At 40.9% G+C, this 22,456-nt stretch overlaps 1 protein-coding gene and 1 non-coding gene across 2 annotated transcripts in view; both read right to left on the bottom strand.

Moving 5' to 3' along the window:
* Positions 1 to 8,299: 8,299 nt before the first annotated feature.
* Positions 8,300 to 22,456, bottom strand: part of NRIP3 (nuclear receptor interacting protein 3) — a 28,582-nt gene continuing 14,425 nt past the window's right edge. The window contains exons 2-7 of the mRNA XM_061147930.1: positions 16,620 to 16,781; positions 16,025 to 16,107; positions 13,880 to 14,019; positions 12,348 to 12,400; positions 12,149 to 12,243; positions 8,300 to 11,858 (exon numbers count right to left, since the gene is read on the bottom strand). Of these exons, the coding sequence (XP_061003913.1) occupies positions 11,843 to 11,858; positions 12,149 to 12,243; positions 12,348 to 12,400; positions 13,880 to 14,019; positions 16,025 to 16,107; positions 16,620 to 16,781 (549 nt within the window). The 3' untranslated portion in view covers positions 8,300 to 11,842. The remainder of the gene's footprint in view (positions 11,859 to 12,148; positions 12,244 to 12,347; positions 12,401 to 13,879; positions 14,020 to 16,024; positions 16,108 to 16,619; positions 16,782 to 22,456) is intronic.
* Positions 12,552 to 12,775, bottom strand: LOC133065024 (small nucleolar RNA U3). The gene has a single exon (XR_009694810.1). It is a non-coding gene; the product is annotated as a small nucleolar RNA U3 (small nucleolar RNA).

Here is a 22,456-nt window from a genome sequence, read left to right as displayed (position 1 = left end):
CAAGTACGCTCTCTGACATTGTAGCCACTAGCCCCAGGTAGTGACTGAGCACTTGAAGTGTGACTGACTGGAATTGGGATACGCTATAAGTGTAAAAATGTACTGAATTTCAAAGACTTAACATAAAAAACATATTAAAATATCTCATGTTAACCGTAAACTCAATGTTTTTATATTAAGGTTGAAATATTTTGGATTCATTAGGTTAAATAAAACATTAAAACAATTTCACTTTTTATTTTTACTTCTTAAATGTAGCTACTAGGAAATTTAATGTTTATATTAGACATACCTGTTCTAGAATGTAAGATGTGGCTGCCCAGAGTAGAGTGTGACAGTAAGATGATTGGTTGCCTGGCTAGAGTCTGAATGAAGACTCAGACCTGGGTAAGGAGAAGGGGGACAGTTTAACTGGCACAGCTAGAGCCAAGGATGGTGGGGGATGGGGGGGTGGGAGGGTATATGTCACTAAACAATATAATTCCAGGTGATACAATGGAAGTGGAGGAGTTGGTTCTTGTTCTACCCTGCTCATACCTAGATAGCTCCTACTTTCCCCTTAGGTCAGAGGTCTTCTCAACTAGAAAACCTTCCCTAACTTACATGCATTTCCATCTGTATTTGTGCAGATCTATTTCCTAACCTAATCTGTTACAAAAAATTATGTTTTCATATCTGCCTCTGAACTCCCACCTCCACCCAAACTTGGCAGAGTCTTTGAGGGCAAGGGTTTTTATTATCTTTGTACCCGGAGACTGGGATAGAGTAAAAACCAATAAATGTTTGTGGGGACCTGGAAAAGAAAAAAGGAATAGAAGAGGCTCCTCTGGTCAGTCTCCAAGAACCAGATGCCTACAGTACTTGAATCCCTACTTCCCTTCTGACCATGAGAGGGCGAGGCTGAGATGCCCTAAGAAGTGCATGTGGGATCTGGGCACCATAGTAGGTCAGTCAGTCAGTTCAGTTGCTCATTCGTGTCTGACTCTTTGCAACCCATGGGAGGTAGGAGAGGTAGTAGAGGGGAGACTTCTGACCTACGATCTTCCTAGACCTTCAGGTCACATCAGGGTTGTTCTGTTTACAGACAAGACTGGCCTCAGTGCGTATGCACTCTTTTCCCTGCTTACATGTGACTAGGTTTCCTTACTCGAATCCATTTAAGGAGTGAAAAGTTCAGGTTCACCTTCCTACCAGGCATGGGCCCTCTCACTTTGTAAAACCTAAAAAATGCCCTGGTTCAGGATGGCCAGAAGAGTGAGAAGAGTCTTCTCTAAATTTAAGTGTGGAAGTCAGAAGGTTAGGAAGCAGACGTGCCAATTTATGGATCTGGGACAGATGTATTTGGGACCAAGGTTTTGCTAGCTCTGTCTGCAGTCCCCTCACCCCCTTTCCCCTCCAGTGCTCACACAGCTCTCTGGCTGCCCCAGTCTTATTTCTCCACCTCATCCTTTCTGATCTACTCAGCCCTTTCTCAGGCCATGGCGGTACAGGAGAACAAATGGAGTCATGCACAGAGTCAATAAGATGGTTTCCATGGACTGTCTCCAGTGCTTACAACAGGACATACACACGCCCCCAGAAGTTCTTCTGAGCACGCCCTGGGAATGTCTTACATGAGCCCTCTCCTTTACCATATGCATCACCAGGGTGCTGCCTCCTACTTAAGCCCCCTTTATTGAGATTGTCTGCTGCCTGCCGTGTGTAAAGCCACGTAAGTATACCATGCTGTCATTTGCTGGCTCCCACCATGTAACAATATATGAGGCCAGAATTATATCTGTTCCTAGAGATGCTGGTATCAGCAATAGTTGACAAGTTACTGGAGTCTGAAACAATAACACAGCAATACAAGGTTTAGTACCAAAGCAAGGAGAATTTTTAGTTTCTTTGAGAAGGGTGCCAAATCAGTATTCCTGGTTTCCCAGTATCTTACATCTTAACAATACCTGAGGGAAATAGTTCCTTCTCTCTGACTACTAGTATTTTCAAATAATTGAAACACTGTATTCATTTTTATTTTTACTAATATAGTACATTAATTATTTTGGCCGCACAGAACTCTGACCAGGGATCCATCCTATGCCCCCTGCAGTGGAAGCACAGGGTCCTAACCACTGGTCAACCAGGGAAGTCCCCCATATAGTACGTGTTAAAAATCAAATAGTACTGCACAGCTGACCCTACCCCAGCCCTCTGCACTCTGAATTTCTACTCCCCAGAGGTAACCTTATCCTTTATAACGCTCCTTTGGGATTTATCTCCCTATTTCTTAATAGCATCCCTATACTACTCATTCTCAATTCTTCAGTTTGGACTATTATTTTGCTTCTTGATATAGGAAATAAGCTATGTACTTACACTCCAATGCCCTCTCATAAACACATGTATTATTTCTTCATCCTCCATCATGCCTCAATATATCAATATCTATGTTATCTTACTTAGGTAAAATCACTATTCCTTATATTATTATGACTGTGTACATATTTATTCATAGTTGATCCAATTAGCATAACATAATTTCATTTACTTTTTTTGATTGAAGTTAGCCATTGCCTCTTTTTCCCAATTTATCCCAAACTCTCAACACTTTCAAACACATTGTATTGCCTATCAGTTTATATGTTTTTAATTGAAGACAACCACCCAGGGGTCCATCATCCTTTTTCATACTGGACTAGTTATTCTTTAAGCCTACCACCCAGGTTTTGCCCTAGAATAATTTAATCATTTCTTCTCAATTTCTACCTTTTTGTTTTTCTGAAAGATTTCTATCTTCCAACTCTTCCTTGGAATTTTCACATTTCTGTTACTGTGTTTTAAATTTACTACTTTCTTGACCACCCCTTCCCCTTTTAAATAGTAATCTGTTCCATCTGGGAATACACCTTACTTCTCTGAGGATATTTCTAATGTTTTGAGTTTGTCAGTCTTTGTTTCTGGTTTGTTTTTTTCCTATTAGAAGCTTTTTTCTTTGGCCACGGTGTGCAGCTTGCAGGTTCCCTGACCAAGGATTGAACCCAGGTCCATGGCAGTGAAAGCAGAGTCCTAACCACTGGACTGCCAAGGAATTTCCAGAAGCATTTCTTAAATGTTTGGAGAACTTTTGACTATCCATTCCTATGTAAGAGTGACACATTAGAAAACTGGTTGGAAGCTCTGTATACATAAACAAGGCTTGTAATTAGTAGAACACACTCCACTATTTTTCAGACTTCTGGTTGCAAACCCATTAATGGTTTGTAAAATCCATTTAATCACTTGCAACCAGATTTTTTTCCCTAAATGACAGAGTAGAGTAGAAAATACTATGTCAGAATACATCACACATAAAAAGAAAATTTTGTGACACTTTGGTTTCATACACATACACATATATACATCATATATACATATTATGTACTGAGTCAATTCCATAGAAGGGGAATTTCTTACTGTGGGTGTTTTTTCAAAGAAGTTTGGAAAAAATACCACTTAGGCTGCTCAAGGGGATCTCCAGCTGCCAAGATGCGTTCTTTTACTTGGAAAGAGGTAAGTTTCTTTGGAGAAAAATTCTCTAAACTCCTGCCTGCTGGTCTGGTAGCCAATGTTCAATCAAGTATTTGTTGAGCATTTTCTATGTGCTAAGCACTCTTCTAGGTGCTTGGTATATAACCATGTGTAAAACAGATAAAACTTTCTGCCCTCCTGGAAACTAACATTCTAGTCAGGGGAACAAACAATAAACACAGTTAAGTTATACAGTATTTAGGTATCATGCTATGAAAACACAGTAACAGAAAGGGAAACTGAATATAGGCATAGAAATGCCGGAAAGAGGGTAGATGTGGTAGGAGTGGTGAATGTTCTGATTATTTCATGAATGAAGTATAAAGCAAGGCCATCATCTGAGAAGGCAATGTTAGAGACTTGAGAAGAAAGAAGAAGGTGTGAAATAACTTAGGAACATAGCCCATCAAACTAGAGTCCATGGCCAAATCTTGTTTTTGTACAGTCTCCTAGCTAAGAATAATTTTTATACTTTAAATGGCTGGGGGTAAAAAACTAAAGATGAATTCTAAATTGTGACATGTAAAAATTACATAAAATTCAGATTTCATTTACTTACATGTTGCCTTTGGCTACTTTCTTGTTACAACATCAGAGTAGAGTAGTCGTGAAAGAGACTACACGACTCGAAAAGCCTAAAATACTTACCTGGCCTTTTGCAGAAAAATGTTGCATCTAGCATAAGAAAGTGAATGACTCGCGAAATACAATTGTTGGGCAGTGTTAAGGGCCTGAGAGTAATGGACATGAATTTAAAATGAGGCCAATCAGCATGGCTGCTCCATAAAAGTAGGCAAAGAGCTGACTCTGACTACAACTGTAGTTTTGCAAAGTGAGTAACAAAAAAAGGGTAAACCAAGTTTAACGTGTTCGCAAGTGGGAAAAAAGAGGAATTTCATAAAGAGGCTAGTTACAGGTCCAGTAGTGCATCCAACACAGCCACATACGTCTTTATATTCAAATTCTACTTCTCAAAACACTGGCTTTCAAATTGAACACCATTCTTCCTCTTCCTGTTAACTAGTAGAGAAATCATAAAAATGTATCTTTTCATCTATGCAATGCAAAATGGATATACTTAAAAACTGAGTATAATTGATCATGCTTTTAACACTTGTTCTAAAAAAATGTATGTTTAATCCCCAAACATTGTAAAATATTAAACATTCTGTATGGTTAAAACACGACAAACAGTTTTGAGTTAATGTCAGATAGGAATTTTCTTATTCAATAGCAAATATTTAAACAGTGATTTTGCAAAATTCTCATTGGTCTTTGTTTTCTGATCAGGTCACATTTTTAGCCCGATCTACGAAGTTTGTAATATTTTTCTCATATTACCACAAAGAAATGAGTGGTATGAATTTTGGAACATGACTTCTAAGCAAGTGGATCCTGGTTCACCTCCAAACCAAGCAAATTAATTTAAAAATAGAGAATCCCTCTCATTTAATCAAGAACAGTCAGTTCCTCTTTAAAAAAAAAAAAAAGAGAGAAAGGCATATTTAAGTGAATCATAACCACTGACCCAGGGATTTAAGTTGCTTATGAAGAGAGGAGAGAAACTCAGGGAGGTTAGGGACAATGAAAGGTGATAATCAAGGCAGCATTGAAACCAAGCTGCTAGAAGAAGTCTGGAAGATAGAGTTGGTGGTCAGAGAGTCGGATACATGAGCCTGAGAGAAGAGAGGGGTTACAGTCTGGGATAATAAACAAGATCTAAGGTATGACCATGAAAATGAATGACAAGGAATGGTGGAGGATAAAATCAGTGGAAGACTGTTTATTTAAGGAACCGGTATATCAGAGTGTTGAAAAAGTCATCCATGTGTGTAATTAAATCACCAAGAATTAAATATGGAGTAGTGTTGGGGGGAGTGAAGTGAGCCAAGAGCTGAACTTACTGAAAAAGGAGGGGCAATGACCCAGGGGCTTGTAGACTTTGTGGATGATTAACAACAATGAAGGGACCTAAGTGATATAATTTGATGGCATGAGACTCAAAGCTGGGGAGTTTTAAGGGAAAGCATAGGAAGAAGTGCCTGCAAGAATAGAGTACAAGGAGACCATCTACCCCATCTCTATGACCACTAATAGAACTGTGGGAGAAAAAACTACCTTGAGAGGGCTGCAGCAAAAGCACTGGCCTAAGAGAACAACCACATTTCGGGTTTGGGGACCCAGGTAAGGGAAAGGGGACTCTGATGCTCCACAACGCTGAAACTTAAACCTCCATTTTCAGTAGGATGCCTCTCCTCTCAGCTACCAGTTGTTCTTTTTTCTTTTTTGGTGTAGAATACAGTTGTTCTTGGTGGCTCCAACTAGTTCAGTTTCTCCAGAGAATAAACAAATGAATGACTAAGAGGTGAGGATCTCAGGTCTAACTTTACAGTCTTTTAAGTAATCTTACTTTTTTAGTGGCTCACGCAGTCTTTGGTGATAGATATTTTACCACTATAAAACAGAGCAAATTGAAAATTGTATGAGATGTATACATCAGATATTAGTTATATAGTATGCCTTGTTAATTTAGGTACATGGTGTATATAGGTATACTTCAGTATTGGTGTCCCTTATTGACTGATGCTAGGATTCCCACCCATTTTCCCTTCCCTTTAATTATTACTCTTTTCAATTCCTGGCCTTCCTCTTAGGCCTTACCTGCTGATACTGAGCCTTTATTTATGAAATTCTACCCTCCATGGGGCATACCAAGCTGGATCTTCCTCTTGGCTGCCCTTTCTCAGAACAGGCCCTCTTCATACACCCCTGTGACTGAATTGATCTTTGTGAAACCTGTTCACTTTACTGTACTTTCTATTCCCCAACTGGTTTCTGTATATTACAGAGAAACTATTATGAACCCAGACACATGGGGGATAGTTTCATAGAACTTTCAAAACAGAATAACTGATTCCTCAGTCAAACCCAGAAACCGTGGCGTTCTCATGTCTTTACCCATTTTCAAAATAAGATGAAAACCACTGTAGCATCCCCCTCCCAAGTATCAGGTCATCCAGTGTATCCAAGGAGTTCAGCATTTCATAACAGAATCCCAAGATATCCCATATTAGTTTGCCAAATGATGAAAGCAAAGTTAAATTCCTGTTATCCAGGCTCACAGTGCAGAAGGTTTTATATCTCCATTCCCTTTGTCCTCAAAGTCTCTCCTCCAGAAAACAGATCTACTAGATCAGCCATACTCCCTCTTCCCAACCTATTTCTCCTGTTCAGGGCAACTGGAGGAGTTGAGTATGTCAGCACTGGAGTATGTGGGTTTCCCGAAAAGTTATGTTTTCATATTAACCACAAATTGGGAGGCTACTTTACCTCTAGCAAAAACAATGCTAGGACTGAATTCCCCTCTCTAATTTTGGTGGCTAGTATTTACTGGAAAGAAAGAACAGTTAGCAGGCTACTAGAACCTTTAGACAAGTCTACCTAAAATCAGGTAAAGACCCAGATTTTTCTCCATCCTGCTCAGGCATCTGGCAGCCCCAGTCTTCTGAAACATACCACAACCCTTGAGTAAAAAGGTCTCTGAGAAAACAGCTGTCACAATGCCCACATGCTTGACACCATTTGAAAAATAGCTGCCAATAGGTCATTGACCAGACAAGTAAGGATAAAATTAAACAGTAGCTCAGCTCAGGATACAGTGATAATGGAAAGAAGTAGAAGCTAACAGAGGAGTCCAAGCTAATAGCACACAGACCAGTACAACAGACAGACTGTTATGTCTGTTTTCTGATTTCTGGAGGACAGTAGTAGCCTGCAACTCTTCAAAACTGGATAAAAAGCTCATAATTTCAGTCCAAATTAATGAATCTATGTTTGTAGTGATGCCAATGAGTCAAAAAGAAGCTACATTTTGATTCACAATGCCATTTAACAAAGATGTCCTAGAATCAAAGAAAATTCTGCCATTAGTCATTAGAAATGACTTTGGAAGTCTCCTAATTTAACATAAGTCTCTTTCTAATATTGCTAGGAAATGATCACCCCACCTTTCACTTCCAGTGAAAAAGAATTTATAAACAGTCCATTTAATTGTGCTAAATAGTTATATCTCTGTACAACTAAGCTTTTCCTTCTGCAAAACTGTGAACAATACTAGTTTCTTTTTAGGAGTTGGTAGTCTCTGGTTTAAAGTAGATGCTTCCCTCCAACTGAATCAGGAAATGCCTCTCTACAACCTCCACCTACTGGAAATGTTTGTCCTCTGGCGCCAGGAAGAACACTTTCCACATGACAGCTCTGAAGGCTACCCATGCCCTTTTCTAGATGCTCCACAAATTATATATACATCCCTGTCTTATTAATACCAGTGACATCTACTACACACAGAGTCCTTGATCCTTCTACATATAGAATGTGCAGTCAACTAAACAACAATATCATCTTCACATGAATTTCTGTTATCAAAGTTCTCCCCCCCACTGTGTAAATGCAATAGATTTTTTTAAAAGTGAAAGTCGGGATGTATTTTTTAAACTCTGTATTTAATTTTGTTGGTTTCATTCTATTAAGGTGATTATGAATCTTGATTCTGTGGCTCTTTGTTTAAAGTCAGATTGGTTAAGTCTTTTTACATTTATATTTAGAATAAATGGACAAAAATAAGGCAGAAAACCTTTTGAGGTGGAATGGTAGTATTTTCTGAGGAATGGTAGAAACATAATTCTAGATTGTGATAACCACTGTTATAGGTATAGAATGTTTCTTATTGACTATTTCATAACTACACTGTTTAAGTACTAAAATATTAACACAAGGTAAGTATCTATCATCTGTAAAATGCAGTTATTTGGAATATCATTTAGACATTTAACCATATATTAAGGTTCATTCAATACTTCCCTTCCCCAAACCTCTTATTTGCTTGAACTAAGTAAATATTTCCTTTCTAAATAAATAATGTATAAAAAGTCAATTTCTAAATAAAATTTCTAGAAGTAAATGTTCTCTCACACACTAAGGATCCACCATAAAGGACTGTTGTCACATACAGTGAAATCTTTGAGGGACTCATATGGCAACCACTTTACACGGGTTATCTCATTTGATACCGTGAAGTAAGTACTATTATCACTTCTGTTTTATAGATTACAAAGCCAGGCTCACAGAGGTTCACTAATTTGCCCAAGAACATACAGCTGATAAGAGAAAGCTGAAGGACTAGCAGCAATGGAGGAAATGAGGGCACAAAGCCTTGTGTTCAGAAGATCCTGTAAGTGAAACACTGACGCACTGGGCTTCGCCTAGGCTCCCCCACCTTCCAGGGGCCCTGACACAAGAGACTGGCAGACAAGCACACGGAGGGGAAGATTTCACTTTATTGTTACATTAATCTCACAAATAAACCCAACACAGCCAGAAACACTGCGCAGCACTGCCAATGCCAATGCAGAGGCCTGCCAACAGAAGGAGGGAGGACTCCAGTTCGTCTCCTCCATATGCCCAGCCTGGAAAGATTTTCTACTATACGAGAGTAAGGGAGGCTGACATACTAAGCAATCCGTCAGTAGACACTTAGAGCTAAGGAACAGGAACTCTTACCAGGTGGGGTCTGTGCAGGGCAAGGAGATAGAAAAGTCAGAAAACATTTGTTCCTCAGATAAGTCAGGCATAGAAATACCAAACGACAAAAACAATATTTTTTTTCAAACTCCCTGTATTTTATTTGGACATCTAATGAGGAATGAGAGGGTTACAGTTGTACATGGTTTCTTCTTGCTACTGCCTGTCTTCTGAGCTGTGACCTAGGTGGTCACTCTCTTCCCACACCTTCAATCAGAGGTACCAGTGAGAATTTCCTAGAATTCTGGGAAGAACTGACCTTACCTGCTTACCTAGCCAGCCCCAGAAATGTGGATTCAGTGTTTCCTCAGGAAAATCAAGGAGATAGGCGCTGTCAGAGTAATCAACCTGGCAGCATTTAAATAACATTGATGAAGCTCAAGACTTTCTACAGTTATCTTTAGACATCTTTAGGTACCACTATCAAAGGTTTAAAGCACAATTGCTTGGTTAGTGAAATCAAATGATCTGACTACATGGAGTGGGATTATGATACCCTAAGCTCAGATCACCCCAACTGTTTCTATTCCACAACTGGAAAATCACTGACTGATTCTCAGAGGCCAGAAAGATCACTAAGGGCCATCTGATCATCCCCCTGATGCCATATAATCCTGAACTCAAAGGGTCAGATTCAGCGGCATCTTTCTAGTATCTGGGAATTCCTGGCCTTACTTGGTCCACAGGGAATTCAGGATAAACCAGGCCAAGGAACTTCTAACATGCCTCTCTTGTGGCCAAGAGTCGAAGCTCAGACTGGGACTTCCAACTAGGGAAGGAAGAGGTGAATTATTTCAACTCAGTCCTAGGGTGAGAAGCAGGCCAAAGTGGTACCATGAAAGGTGAGGGAGGAGAGTGGAGAGGCCTCAGTGGAAAAGTACCAGGTGCTCCCTGTGTAAGAAAACAAGGGTGAATTGAACAGGCACTGAAGACTGGTAATATGGGGTCACCCCTGTGGAGCATCAGATGTGGCCTCCCCTACTGTGGCTGGGCCTAGTTTTCCATCTTGCTTTCTCTGTAGAAGCTGATAAGAATGGGGCCAGGGGTGACCCAGTGACAACTGGCTACAGTATGGCTGCCTAGTTCAAATGGGGGTCATGTCACCAAGCTCATAGTCTTTAGGGAGCTTCTGAAAAGCTAACAACATCCAGAGTTCCAAAGAGCCGTCTGGTAGAAACAGTAGCTGAATACTGGACAAAATGGTTGGTGGGGATATGGCAAAGTCTGAAGTAGGATCAGTGAGGACTTGAGGAACTACTGCTAAGAACTAAGGGTAGACTTGGGAATCTCCTATAGGGACACCCACAGCTGACTGTTTTTCTGATTTTTCTGAGCACATCTCTGACCAAACTGAAAAGAGAGATTCCATTACAGGTATCTATACGTCCAACTGACACCCCAACGGAAGATTTCAAGAAACCCTGTGACCTCTTTGAGAGGGGTCAGGAAGTACTGAGCAGTCAGAAAAAGTTGTCCTTAACACTACCAGCTCCTACCATGCCTCTTTCCTCACACCAGGGCAGAAGTGAAGAACTCCCCAACCCTCAATTCCCTACCAGCACGTTTCATTCCCAGATCTCCATCCCAGAAACGTTTCCTTAGGTAGGCATTCCCACCAACTGACTCTATCCTTCTGTTTTGGACCTGCTCTAGGTCTTCTCATCTTCTTTCCCTACTCCTGCTCCCAGCTATTTGAGTCCGAGGCAGACAAATAACAGGCTAGACAGAAATACTGACTGGATCTTGGGTATCAACATCTGACAACAATGCCCAGGTTAGTTACTGAAGCCTTCAATTCCATCTCAGAGAGTAGTTAATGTTTTTCTGTCTGTGATTCCTTCTTCCTTCTCCCCTCCAAGAAGTTCAAGGTGAGGATCCACCTCATTCATCTTTATACCTGTGACTTTTAGGCACAAAGATAAGCACCTAAATGTGACAGCTTGGGTCAGGGAACTTTTAGTGGGCGTAGCACACAGGAGGGAGGGCTACCCAGGTCCTCTGGCATCCATCCCCAAAGCATATCCTTCCCCTACCCTGCCTTTCTACAAACCCTTACCTCTTCATCCTCCTCTCAAGGCTTGAAGCCACAAATGAAAATGAACATGGCCTTGGCCTTGGCTTGTCTGGTCTGAGTTCTAGATGCCCTCTGCCACTGACAGTATATGAGCTTAGACAATTCACTTGTCTCTCTGGTCCTTTAAATGAAATGGTTGGACTAGCCCATCTCTCTGAGTTCTTTCAGTTCAATTCATACTTGAGAAATCAACAAATGAATTAGAAGAGATTCTAATTCAGAGCCATAGGTATCTGCATAAGAAGTAAAGGTCAGGTTCCTGTTTATTACATATGTTAGCTCTAGGAGAAGAAGCAAGTTATCTGTGGAGAAATAGAACCTGGCAGCCCCTATATTTGACTAATAAAAGCAAATTCCTTGAAGAAGCAGAGAAATAGGCCATAAGTGAGACCTGGCAGTGTCAAAAAGATCTATAAATTAAGTGGTCAAAGGAGTAAAAAACAATGGCTATAACCAGACAAGATCTCTAAGCACAGACTAAAGTCTAGAGAGGTCTGGGAGGGAGTGAGCCCCTGGAGCTTCTATTAGAGGGTAGGACTTGGTCCACAGCAAGTTGCTGCTGCATTTGGTTCAAACCCAGTTTTTTCAATCTGTCAACCTGGTATGTGTGCACACGTGCAGACATGCTGGAGGCTGTAGTTATGCTTCTGAAGTGCTGAAATGAGAAAGAAATGGAAGAAATGATACCAAATTCAAAGAAATTAGGCTGAAGGCACATACAATATGTTTAAAAGCTACTCACTTCCTCCACCACACTATGCAGTATCGATCACTACTCATTCTGAAACACAGGCTACAGAATTGTGTGGGATTGTGAACTCGGGGTGAGGAGGGGTGTCATGTGATTGAAAGTCAAAAGCAGGATATAATCCAATATTCTGTGTGAGAACCCCTCCAGTTAATGACAAATGGATTTGACTTGACCTGACCCATTCTGGCACTCACTTATCTTCATTCAAGGAAATTGTCTCCACAAAAGGGATTTCTTCCTTGTCTGTCTTTCCCATGATCAGCCGGTGCTTATCCAAGTTTATGATGCACTGAAAACAAAACAGGATCACTGGTTACTGTCAAGGATTTCACTGTGTAAGAGAACCCTTACCTCAGGCAAAAGGTACCAATGGGTTAGTAGAACCAATCATACCTTCAAGGATCGGAGAGTCTGCAGACCAAGAGACAAGTTCTTCTCATTATCCTCTAATAAGAAAAAAAAACACCTAGGATTTAACCATTTCCATGTTGTTTAGAAATCAGCTTTATCACCTTTAGGTTCTATACAACTTTCTTCTCTCCCATCCATCTAATAAACATCTATTAAGCATTTCTCTCTTTTTTATTTTGATACAAAACCACTCACATAACCTTTTTTTTTTTTTAACTCTCTCAAATAATGAGAAAATAGATCATCAACAACCAATGGCAGTTACAAAGAAAAAACACACTACCAAGAATTGGTTTCACACTCAGTAAGGAACACTGTACCTCCCCCTCGTGGCTTATGGGTACAAATAAGAGTATAATACCCACTCAAGAAAAATTCTCTAGCAATGAACCCTGAAATGAAGGAGTCTTAATCTCCTGCCATAAGCCGCTGCTCCATCCGTGAGAGCCGCTCACTTTCTACTGATGGCCACATTTTTGTCACTCCCCTTGCCTCCTCACAAATATTTCCATCTTACATCCCATAATTCAGTAAGATGGCAAACTTTAAAACACCATTTTTGCTCATAAATGGTTCAGAAACACTTCAAAGCAGCAACAAGCCGCATTAAAATACGGTTCCCTGGCAGCCAATCATACACGGCTTACTTCTGAATCCTATGAGAAGCAGCTATGACCCCGCCCACCGCACCTGGAGCCACCAGGGTCCAAGTACCTCGCGGTGCCCCTCTGCAGGCCAAACGGGTCCGCGTGGACTGCCTCTCGCCTGCTGGAAAAGTCCGCAGACTTGAGTGTTTCTTATATTAAATAATTTTCCCCAGATCATTATAGTTTGAGCTTCCCTGGTGGCTCAGGTGGTAAAGAATCCGCCTGCAATGCAGGAGACCCAGTTTCAACCCTTGGGCTGGGAAGATACCGTGGAGAAGGAAATGGCAACCTACTCCAGTATTCTTCCCTGGAAAATCCCACAGAGGAGCCTGGTGGGCTACAGTCCACAGGGTCTCAAAGAGTCGGACACGACTGAATGACAAAATGTGGTAGAGCCAAGATTCAAACCCAGGTCTTCTTAACTTTAAAGGACAAAGAAAGGCCTTTGAACAAAAACCAGGAACTTAGAGTAGTGGGGAATAGAGTACATGAGAGAAAGTACAGGAGTTGGCCGGCAGTTATGATGGGATTTATGGCAAAGGAGTAAGAGGATCTTACCCTCTACCTCCAACTAGCCCACGGAAATTTCTCAGGAGCCACTTTTACTGGCACACAGAAATTTTTATTTTCTTACCCCTTGAAATTTTTTATTCTCTGAGTGATATTCAACATGTCTTGAATGTAGCTCAAGGCCCATCTGGTACTTTGGAAGACAAAAACTGGGACAAAGTTTATAGTATAAAAAGTGGAAACCTGGGGTTTTGAAGAAGTCAGTACTTACAGGCCTGAGATCCCATGAGGGTTTGGTGGAAGGAGGGAGAGGGTTTACCTTAGGGGTCCACAGGTCCAGTCCCCAATTCAACTCACCAACCACAGCTGCTGGGCAGTCCAGGCGGAGGGAGCCCAATGTGATCACCAGGTGCTCAATCTGGCCCACAACTTTCAGATGCCGGGGTAGAGAAAGCCTCTCTCCTTCATGCTTGTGAGATCTGACATGATCCTTGAGTCTGCACCAGAGAGCAAATACCAAAATCCCCTTGGCAGAGGTTTCTGATGGAATCTGGCAATGCCTACCTTCTGACCCACAGCTGGAATTTTCCAGGGATTTCCTGGGTTAATTTACCAAAAGAAAATATTAGCCTGCATTTCTTGTTTGAGCACTTTATCCTAATCATGCCAGGGGGTATATAAAAATATCTATAAAGATTTAGCTCCTGTTCTAAAAAGCTATGTCACTATCTGCACTGGTGGCACACACTCAGAGAGTCCTTTTCTGCATTCCAATATCCCCACCTATGTGCAAGGCAGTTTAGTTAACATAGCCATTTACACATCTGTGGCTAAAAGATCTGAGTGGGCAGGTTAATCCTAATTTTAGAAGATGCTTTGCTCAACGTCTAATTTTCTCTTTGTTTGTTTTAGTCTTATTCACTTAGTCTTGGGCTATAAGGTTGGTAGAGGTAGGTACTTACTTGTTGAATGTATTGACACTGGTTAATTCCTAGTTAATTTAACCTGTCTGTCTAGAAGAGAAAGGAAGAACAGCACCAAGATTTTACACAGTTACGTAAGCTGGTTGGAACAGCCAGCATCCGAGCTATTATGAGTTGGTAGATAAATACTTAATTATGGACTCTCTGTGCCAATACTCCCTGCTTTACTCCATTTTCTATCTTTTGGTGTTACAGCCCATGCAAAAGGAAAATAATTGCAGTTTTATAGATGGTTATTAATTCCTCTGGAATCATGGCAGTCTGCTGCCTAATTATGTACCAGGACATTATTAGTCTTTCTGGAAACATCATGTTGCACTATAGCTCATCTCTTCACTACATAAAAAGGCTCAGGATTCTTCCCATAGGAGCGCTTGTGTCTTTGGACTCCCCCACCACCCTAAATGGCAATGCACAAAACCCAAAGAGTCAACTGCAAAGAGTCAGCGGTGAGGGGTGAGAAGGTAGAAACAAGAAGGAACAGGTCCTGTGGGCAGAAGTCACCGATATACAAATCAAGACTTGTGCAAGTCCTGCCTAAGAACAAGAATATTTTTTAAAGTAGCTTAAAATGGGCCATTACATCTACTCCAGTCATTGTTTCAATACAGAGATCTGGGCTGGGGGATGCTTTGTTGTACTTATAGCTAGAGAAGTGGAAAAAGATATTGGACTGATCCTCCCAATTCTGGGCTAGACCTCAGGACCCACCTGGTACTTTGGAGAAAAGAGAAGGAATAAGAAAGAGAATAAAAGGATGGATTGAGTGAAAAGGAGGAAAGATACAAAATGCCTTTCTCTGACTAAAAAAGAGGGAGAACCCAATTCCAGCTTTTAGAGAACTTAATATATTCAGTATATGAGGTGTCTGCCTCACACCTAATCCCCAGCAGGGGCAGCAGTAAGATCTGATTTTACATGTTATTTGCAGAAAGCAAAGACACTAATCACCCCTGTGATGGTTCAGGCCCAATAGCTCTATTCCACGGTTGGTCTGATGCTTCTTGGGACAGGCAGGGTAACCTCCAGAACTCCAAGTAAGCCAAGGTCAACCACATCCCTGATTCTACTTCTCTGGGCTATACCTACAGGGCAGTTCTTTTTAATTTGCTGTCTGGGAAGGGGACAAATCAGGATCAGGGCATGGCATGCAATGAGTCAAGGATCTCATACTCTCTCATTCCAGAGCCCAGAGGTCTTTGTTAAAAACTTAATTAATGGGAGATAATGCTTCCTGGTGGCTCAGATGGTAAAGAATCTGCCTGCAATGTGGAAGACCCGAGTTCGATCCCTGGGTAGGGAAGATCCCCTGGAGGAGGGCATGGCAAACCACTCCAGTATTCTTGCCTGGAGAATCCCATGGACAGAGGAGCCTGGCTGGCTACAGTTCATGGGGTTGCTAAGAGTCAAACATGACTGAATGACTAACAGTTTCAGTTTCAATGGAAAGCCTGAACTGCAAAATAAATTCAAGCAAAGAGCATATAGCATCTGACTTCCAGTACAAGTGGCTACTTACCCCAGTCTATCCACACAGGCTGAAGAGATGAGATTATATTGACAGCCTGTGTCAACCAAGGCTTTCACATCCTTTCCAGCACACTGTAGAGAGAAAATATACTGTTCAACAGAAGCCAGAGACGCAAAAGGGAAGAGAAATCCAAAGAGCAAGCAGCAGATGTCACATGAAAGGCAGGTGAGAGCATCCTCACATTTATGGATTGGTAGTGTCCCACCTGTATCCATTGTAGTGTCTCCTTTGAGGGGTTCTTTTTCCTGCTGATTGTAGAGCTGACAGAGGATCCCAAAGGACTTTGGGATGTTTCCTTCTATACACAAAGTGGCTTTTAATTGGGTGTGTGTGGGTATCACATGTCCCTTTACAAATCTGATGAAACATTTAGTCCTTTTCCCCATAAAGGACGTACATGCATACAAAATACTGCATACACTTCCAGTGATGCACACAGTGCCCCCTTAAAACTCATTTATGAATTCCATGATAACAACCACATTCTATACAATTTGGAGGAAAGGGCACCATTATTGGGATCATATTAGACCTGAATCCTAACTCTGCAGAAAACCTGGAAAAGTTGTTATCAGAACTTTACCTGGCAAGAAACCAAAATCATGTCATCATCCTCAGACTTCTTCAGCCCCTCAGTCTTGGCTTGATTGAATTTGTTGGTCTTGGAGGCCCAAGGGACACGACTGCTTCGGAGCTTAGATAGGTTGGTTTCCATGAGGCGCCTCTGCAGAATGTTATGAGGTTGCTTGGGGAACAGAAAGCGGAGGCTTCTTAGTGACAGGCCATGTTCCCCTTCCTCCACTGTCCCCCAGGTGCCATAGAAATAATGAAGAAGCCTCACATAACTGAGGCTCCACCTTTGCCTCTTATTTATTCTTCCCTCAAGTACAGATTTCATGAGTATTATCAGAGCAGGAACTATCAGAACAGTAGACCAACTTCAGTGAATTAAAAAGCAATATGGGACTCTGGGAAATGTGAACAGGGCCAGTATTCCATGGCTAAAGAAAAGTAAGGGACTCTTGTGATTTGTACTACCTGGGCTTGCTGCCTTCCCTTCCCTTACAAGGGCATTTCAGGAGAAAAGTGGCTTTAGTCTATATGGAATAAATATATCTTTCCAGAGGACTTATAAGTAAGGGCAGCTAATTCTCACAGGCCAAAGACACCTTCTTAGCACTGGTTTTCAGGAGTTCTGTGTACTTATGTTTCAAGTCTTCCTTCCTCATAGTCTATCTTTTGGACTCAAACGCGTATGCCTTGGTGACCTGGCTCTCTCCCTGTGGGTTGAGTCATCCATGGGCTGGATGAGGTAGGAAGACAGGTTATACCTGCTGAATAACCCTCTTAGGAGATACACTTTAGAACCTGGCAAAACCCATGAGAATCATCCTTACCATGTTCCTCTGGACTTCAAGAAGCATAAAGCTCCTCCTGCCATATGCTTGTTTTCCATTCTCTCTCTTAATGTCCCAAAAGTGGAGTATAAAGGGGGCAGAAACTGACCAAGAAGCAGGGGGCTTAATTAGACCTTATATCCATGCCAGGATACCTAATGTTAGGATGCAGAATAAGGAATGTGAATTCAAGTGTGCTCTTTGATAGGGCTTAGAAGAGTTACTAGGGTAGATATAACTACGCTCTACTCTTTCTACTCCAAGTGGCCTTTAGGAAGTGTAAGCCACTTCTTGAAGTCATTTGACCTGAGAAATCTCTGCAGGAGCACATTATTCCCAGTTTACAATAATACTTAAAATCTCTCAGAGGATAGAGCCTTATCCCAAGTTTCTTTGTGACGCATTCTAGACGGCATTTCAATTCTAAAGGGAAGAGAGTCACTCCTAGAAGCCCAGAGCCTAGAACCTTCCCCAGCAAGGGGGTAGAACTGGAGAAGTCTTCATTATCCACCATCTCACAGATTTCTGAGGAAGAAAGGAGTCAGAGTCATGACTCACTGTAACCCTGGTGAGGCGAAGAAACAGATTCCCAAAATACACTGATTCTTGGCAAGGCAGATTCTAAATTAGCATCCTTGGGGAAAGGGGGGAGGCATTTAAATGAAAATGAGAGACTCTTAACTTGATAAGGAGCTACAGGAAGTGCTAACTTTGTCAGATTTCCTGATCTGACCCTGGGAGAATGCTTTGCTCTGCATAAGAAACGGTAATTCTTCATTCTTATTTCTTTCACTAATAAGCCTAGATTTATATGAAAGCAGGTGTTTGTTTCTGTCAGATCCATGCTTAGCAGAACCAACTCAGATAAGTTGGATTTGTAGAACTGAAGACTGGAAGGGACTTCAAATGCTGTCTAACCTAGGTCCTCCTAACCTAAAGTTTGTGGCTTTCTTTCTACAGTGGTCTTGCTGAACACCACTTTACCTGGATACTCTAAATCTTGAGAGGAGTCTAATCATCAGACAGATGAGGCAAATGAGGAAGGTTCTGAAATCATTTCCCTTAAGTCATCTCTCTTCGGAATTTTCCTCTTAGACACCTTCTCCACAGGCTATATATTAATACACACTCCAAGTTCTCATATACTGGGGAGAAAACTCCTCCACAGAACTCCAGACCTTGTCTCTTCGATGCCACATCCCAATCTAATCATGTGATAAGTCATTCAGTCCTGTCCAACACTTTGCGACACTATAGACTGTATCCTGCCAGTCTCCTCTGTCCATGGGATTCTCCAGTCAAAAATACTGGAGTGAGCTGTCATGCCCTCCTCCAGGGGGTCTTCCCAACCCAGGGACTGAACCTGCATTGGCAGACAGGTTTTTTACCACTAGCACCACCTGGAAAGCCCAATCTAATCATACCCTTGTCTTAATTGGCCTTTAATAAAGGTTGAAATCACTATTCTATTTCCTGACATTCTATATTTTTTCACTGAAATCACTTCTGATCCCATGATACCAATAATGATCTCTTAATTTCCAAATCTGATAGACATTTTTCAGCCTTCATTCTCTAGGGCATTTGGCCCTGGTGACTATTCCTTTGTTTAGTAACCCAAAAAGGTTTAAATATAACACATGTTCAATGTAAAATATTCAAATATCACTGAAGCATATACAATTAAAAGGGAAAGCTTCCTCAGCACCTCACCCTTCTTAGTTCCACTCCCTACAAATAAAAACCATCAAATTTAGAAGAATATCCTTCCTTTTTTTGCTGTCTTAGTTCCATGCAAGATCTTAGTTCCCAAACCAGAGATTGAACCTGTGCCCCCTGAATTGAGAATGCACAATTTCAACCACTATCAGGGAAGTCCCCCCCAAATTTTAATGCATTTACAAACATAAATAAAGATAGGATCACATCATAATACTATTCTAAATTTTTAAAATTTTGTTTAATATATGAAAGGCATTTTTCCATGTCAGTACATATAATTATTTTCATTCATTTTTATAACTAAAAGTACTCACAGTATAGTTCAGGAGTTTTGAAAATTCACAGCCAATAAACTCATATGAATCTCAGAGATGCTTTTCTGTAGTCATTTAATTATGCCCTCATGTTTGTTTTTTTTTTTTTTTGCCCTCATGTTTTAAATGACAATGTAACTGCACATTTACCTCTGCTCCCAACCAAAATGTCACTAAAATGACAATCAAGGAGTTAGAAAGGCCTAAACCTTTCACAAAGAGAATAGTAAACAACAACAAAAACAAAAGAGATGTTGACAAAATCTTGGAATCTAAAAACAGACCAAAAACTGGTAAGCGACCTAGACTAGAGAAAGCTAAATTCTTCACACCATTCTACTTCATGGAACACTAGAGTAGCAGAGGCCGCCAGTTGCTAACTAAAATCCATGATTTCCTCTTCTTTCTGGACAGATACGTAGATTATGTTTCCCAGTTTTTCCTGTTAGATAAGGCCATATGACTGAGTTTGGCAAGCAGAATGTGAGGAAAAGTGACACACACCTCTTCTAGGCTTGACTCATAAAATTCTCCTATGCATACTCCTCCATACTCTTCTCCTATTCTGACTGGCTGAAATGGAGATGACCCCTAGGGTAACCTTCCTAGAGGTAACATGTTTAAGATAAAAAGTCACCATCAGCCTGGGTCCCCAAATGACTATATGGAAGAGGGCTATCTTGTTGTCCTTTCCACTAGAACTGTTACTTTTAAAACAATAAATTATTACATTTGAACTATTTTATACTTGGTATAAAGCATATATAAGCATATTAAAAAGCAGAGACATTACTTTGCCAACAAAGGTCTGTCTAGTCAAAGCTATGATTTTTCCAGTAGTGATGTATGGATGTGAGAGTTGGACTATAAAGAAAACAGCACTGAAGAATTGATGTTTTTGAACTGTGGTGTTGGAGAAGGCTCTTGAGAGTTCCTTGGACTGCAAGAAGATCAAATCAGTAAACCCTAAAGGCAACCAGTCCTGAATATTCATTGGAAGGACTAATGCTGAAGCTGAAATTCCAATACTTTGGCCACCTTCAAAGAACTGACTCACTGGAAAAGACCCTGATGCTGGGAAAGATTGAAGGCAGGAGGAGAAGGGAAGGATGAGATGGTTGGATGGCATCACCAACTCGATAGACATGAGTTTGAGTAAACTCCAGGAGTTGGTGATGGACAGGGAAGCCTGGTGTGCTGCAGTCCATGGGGTCTCAAAGAGTCAGACATGACTGAGCGACTGAACTGAACTGATACTTGGGGGTCTAGCTGTAAAAGCAGTTTTCCTACTTAAAAACCCTGGGAAAGCGGATGAATAGAGGTATTAGAAACTACAGTTGGAGGGTACAATTAGGGTTGGAAAGAGATTAATACAAAGCCTGCATGAGACTCCTACTTGACCCAGACAACTGGGAAGAATGACAATACTTTATTCTTTTTTGTAAGAGTAAATAAAAAGATTTTGGTTGGTTGACAGTTTGGCTAGGCTTAGAACAGATTCCTACAACAGCTGAGGACAAGGGTGGAGTGTCCTACTACACCAGAACTGAAGGATATGAGCTTACAGATTGAAAGGGCTCACATGGAGCCTTGCATAATAAAACATAAAAGATCCACACCAAGATTTCACATCATTAAGAATTTTTGGAATATCATGGATGACAAAGATTCCAAAAGTTTTCAGAGAGAAAAAGAAGATTCAAATACAAAGGATTAGGAATCAGAATTACATAAGACTACTCAATGGTAAAAATGGAAGCTTAAAGACAGTGATGGAAGCAAAGTCTGATGCTGTAAAGAGCAATACTGCATAGGAACCTTGAATGTTAGGTCCATGAATCAAGGCAAATTGGAAGTGATCAAACAGGAGATGACAAGAGTGAACGTCGACATTTTAGGAATCAGCAAACTAAAATGGACTGCGATGGGTGAATTTAACTCAGATGACCATTACATCTAGTACTGTGGGCTTCTTCTAAGTAAGGACTACTTCTAGTAAGCCCTTCTTCTAAGTAAGGGCTACTTCTAAGAATCCCTTAGAAGAAATGGAGTAGCCATCACAGTCAACAAAAGAATCTGAAATGCAGTACTTGGATGCAGTCTCAAAAACGACAGAATGATCTCTGTTCATTTCCAAGGCAAACCATTCAATATCTCCATAATCCAAGTCTATGCCCTGACCAGTAATGCTGAAGAAGCTGAAGTTGAACGGTTCTATGAAGACCTACAAGACCTTTCTAGAATTAACACCCAAAAAAGATGTCCTTTTCATTATAGGGGACTGGAATGCAAAAGTAGGAAGTCAAGAAACACCAAGCGTAACAGGCAAATTTGGCCTAAGAGTACAGAATGAAGCAGGGCAAAGGCTAATAGAGTTCTGCCAAGAGAACGCACTGGTCATAGCAAACACCCTCTTCCAACAACACAAGAAAAGACTCTACACATGGACATCATCAGATGGTCAACACTGAAATCAGATTGGTTATATTCTTTGCAGCCAAAGATGGAGAAGCTCTATACAGTCAGCAAAAACAAGACTGGGAGCTGACTGTGGCTCAGATCATGAACTCCTTATTGCCAAATTCAGACTTAAATTGAAGAAAGTAGGGAAAACCACTAGACCATTCAGGTATGACCTAAAAAATTCCCTAACAACTATACAGTGGAAGTGAGAAATAGATTTAAGGGACTAGATCTGATAGAGTGACTGATGAACTATGGACGGAAGTTCGTGACATTGTACAGGAGACAGGGAGCAAGACCATCCCCAAGAAAAAGAAATGCAAAAAGGCAAAATGGCTGTCTGAGGAGGCCTTACAAATAGCTGTGAAAAGAAGAGAAGCAAAAAGCAAAGGAAAAAGGAAAGATATACCCATTTGAATGCAGAGTTACAAAGAATAGCAAGGAGAGATAAGAAAGCCTTCCTCAGTGATGAGTGCAAAGAAATAGAGAAAAACAATAGAATAGGAAAGACTAGAGATCTCTTC

The sequence above is a fragment of the Dama dama genome, chromosome 1, assembly GCF_033118175.1.
Source record: "Dama dama isolate Ldn47 chromosome 1, ASM3311817v1, whole genome shotgun sequence".
NCBI lineage: Eukaryota > Metazoa > Chordata > Mammalia > Artiodactyla > Cervidae > Dama > Dama dama.
This window is presented reverse-complemented; position numbering and strand designations above follow the sequence as displayed.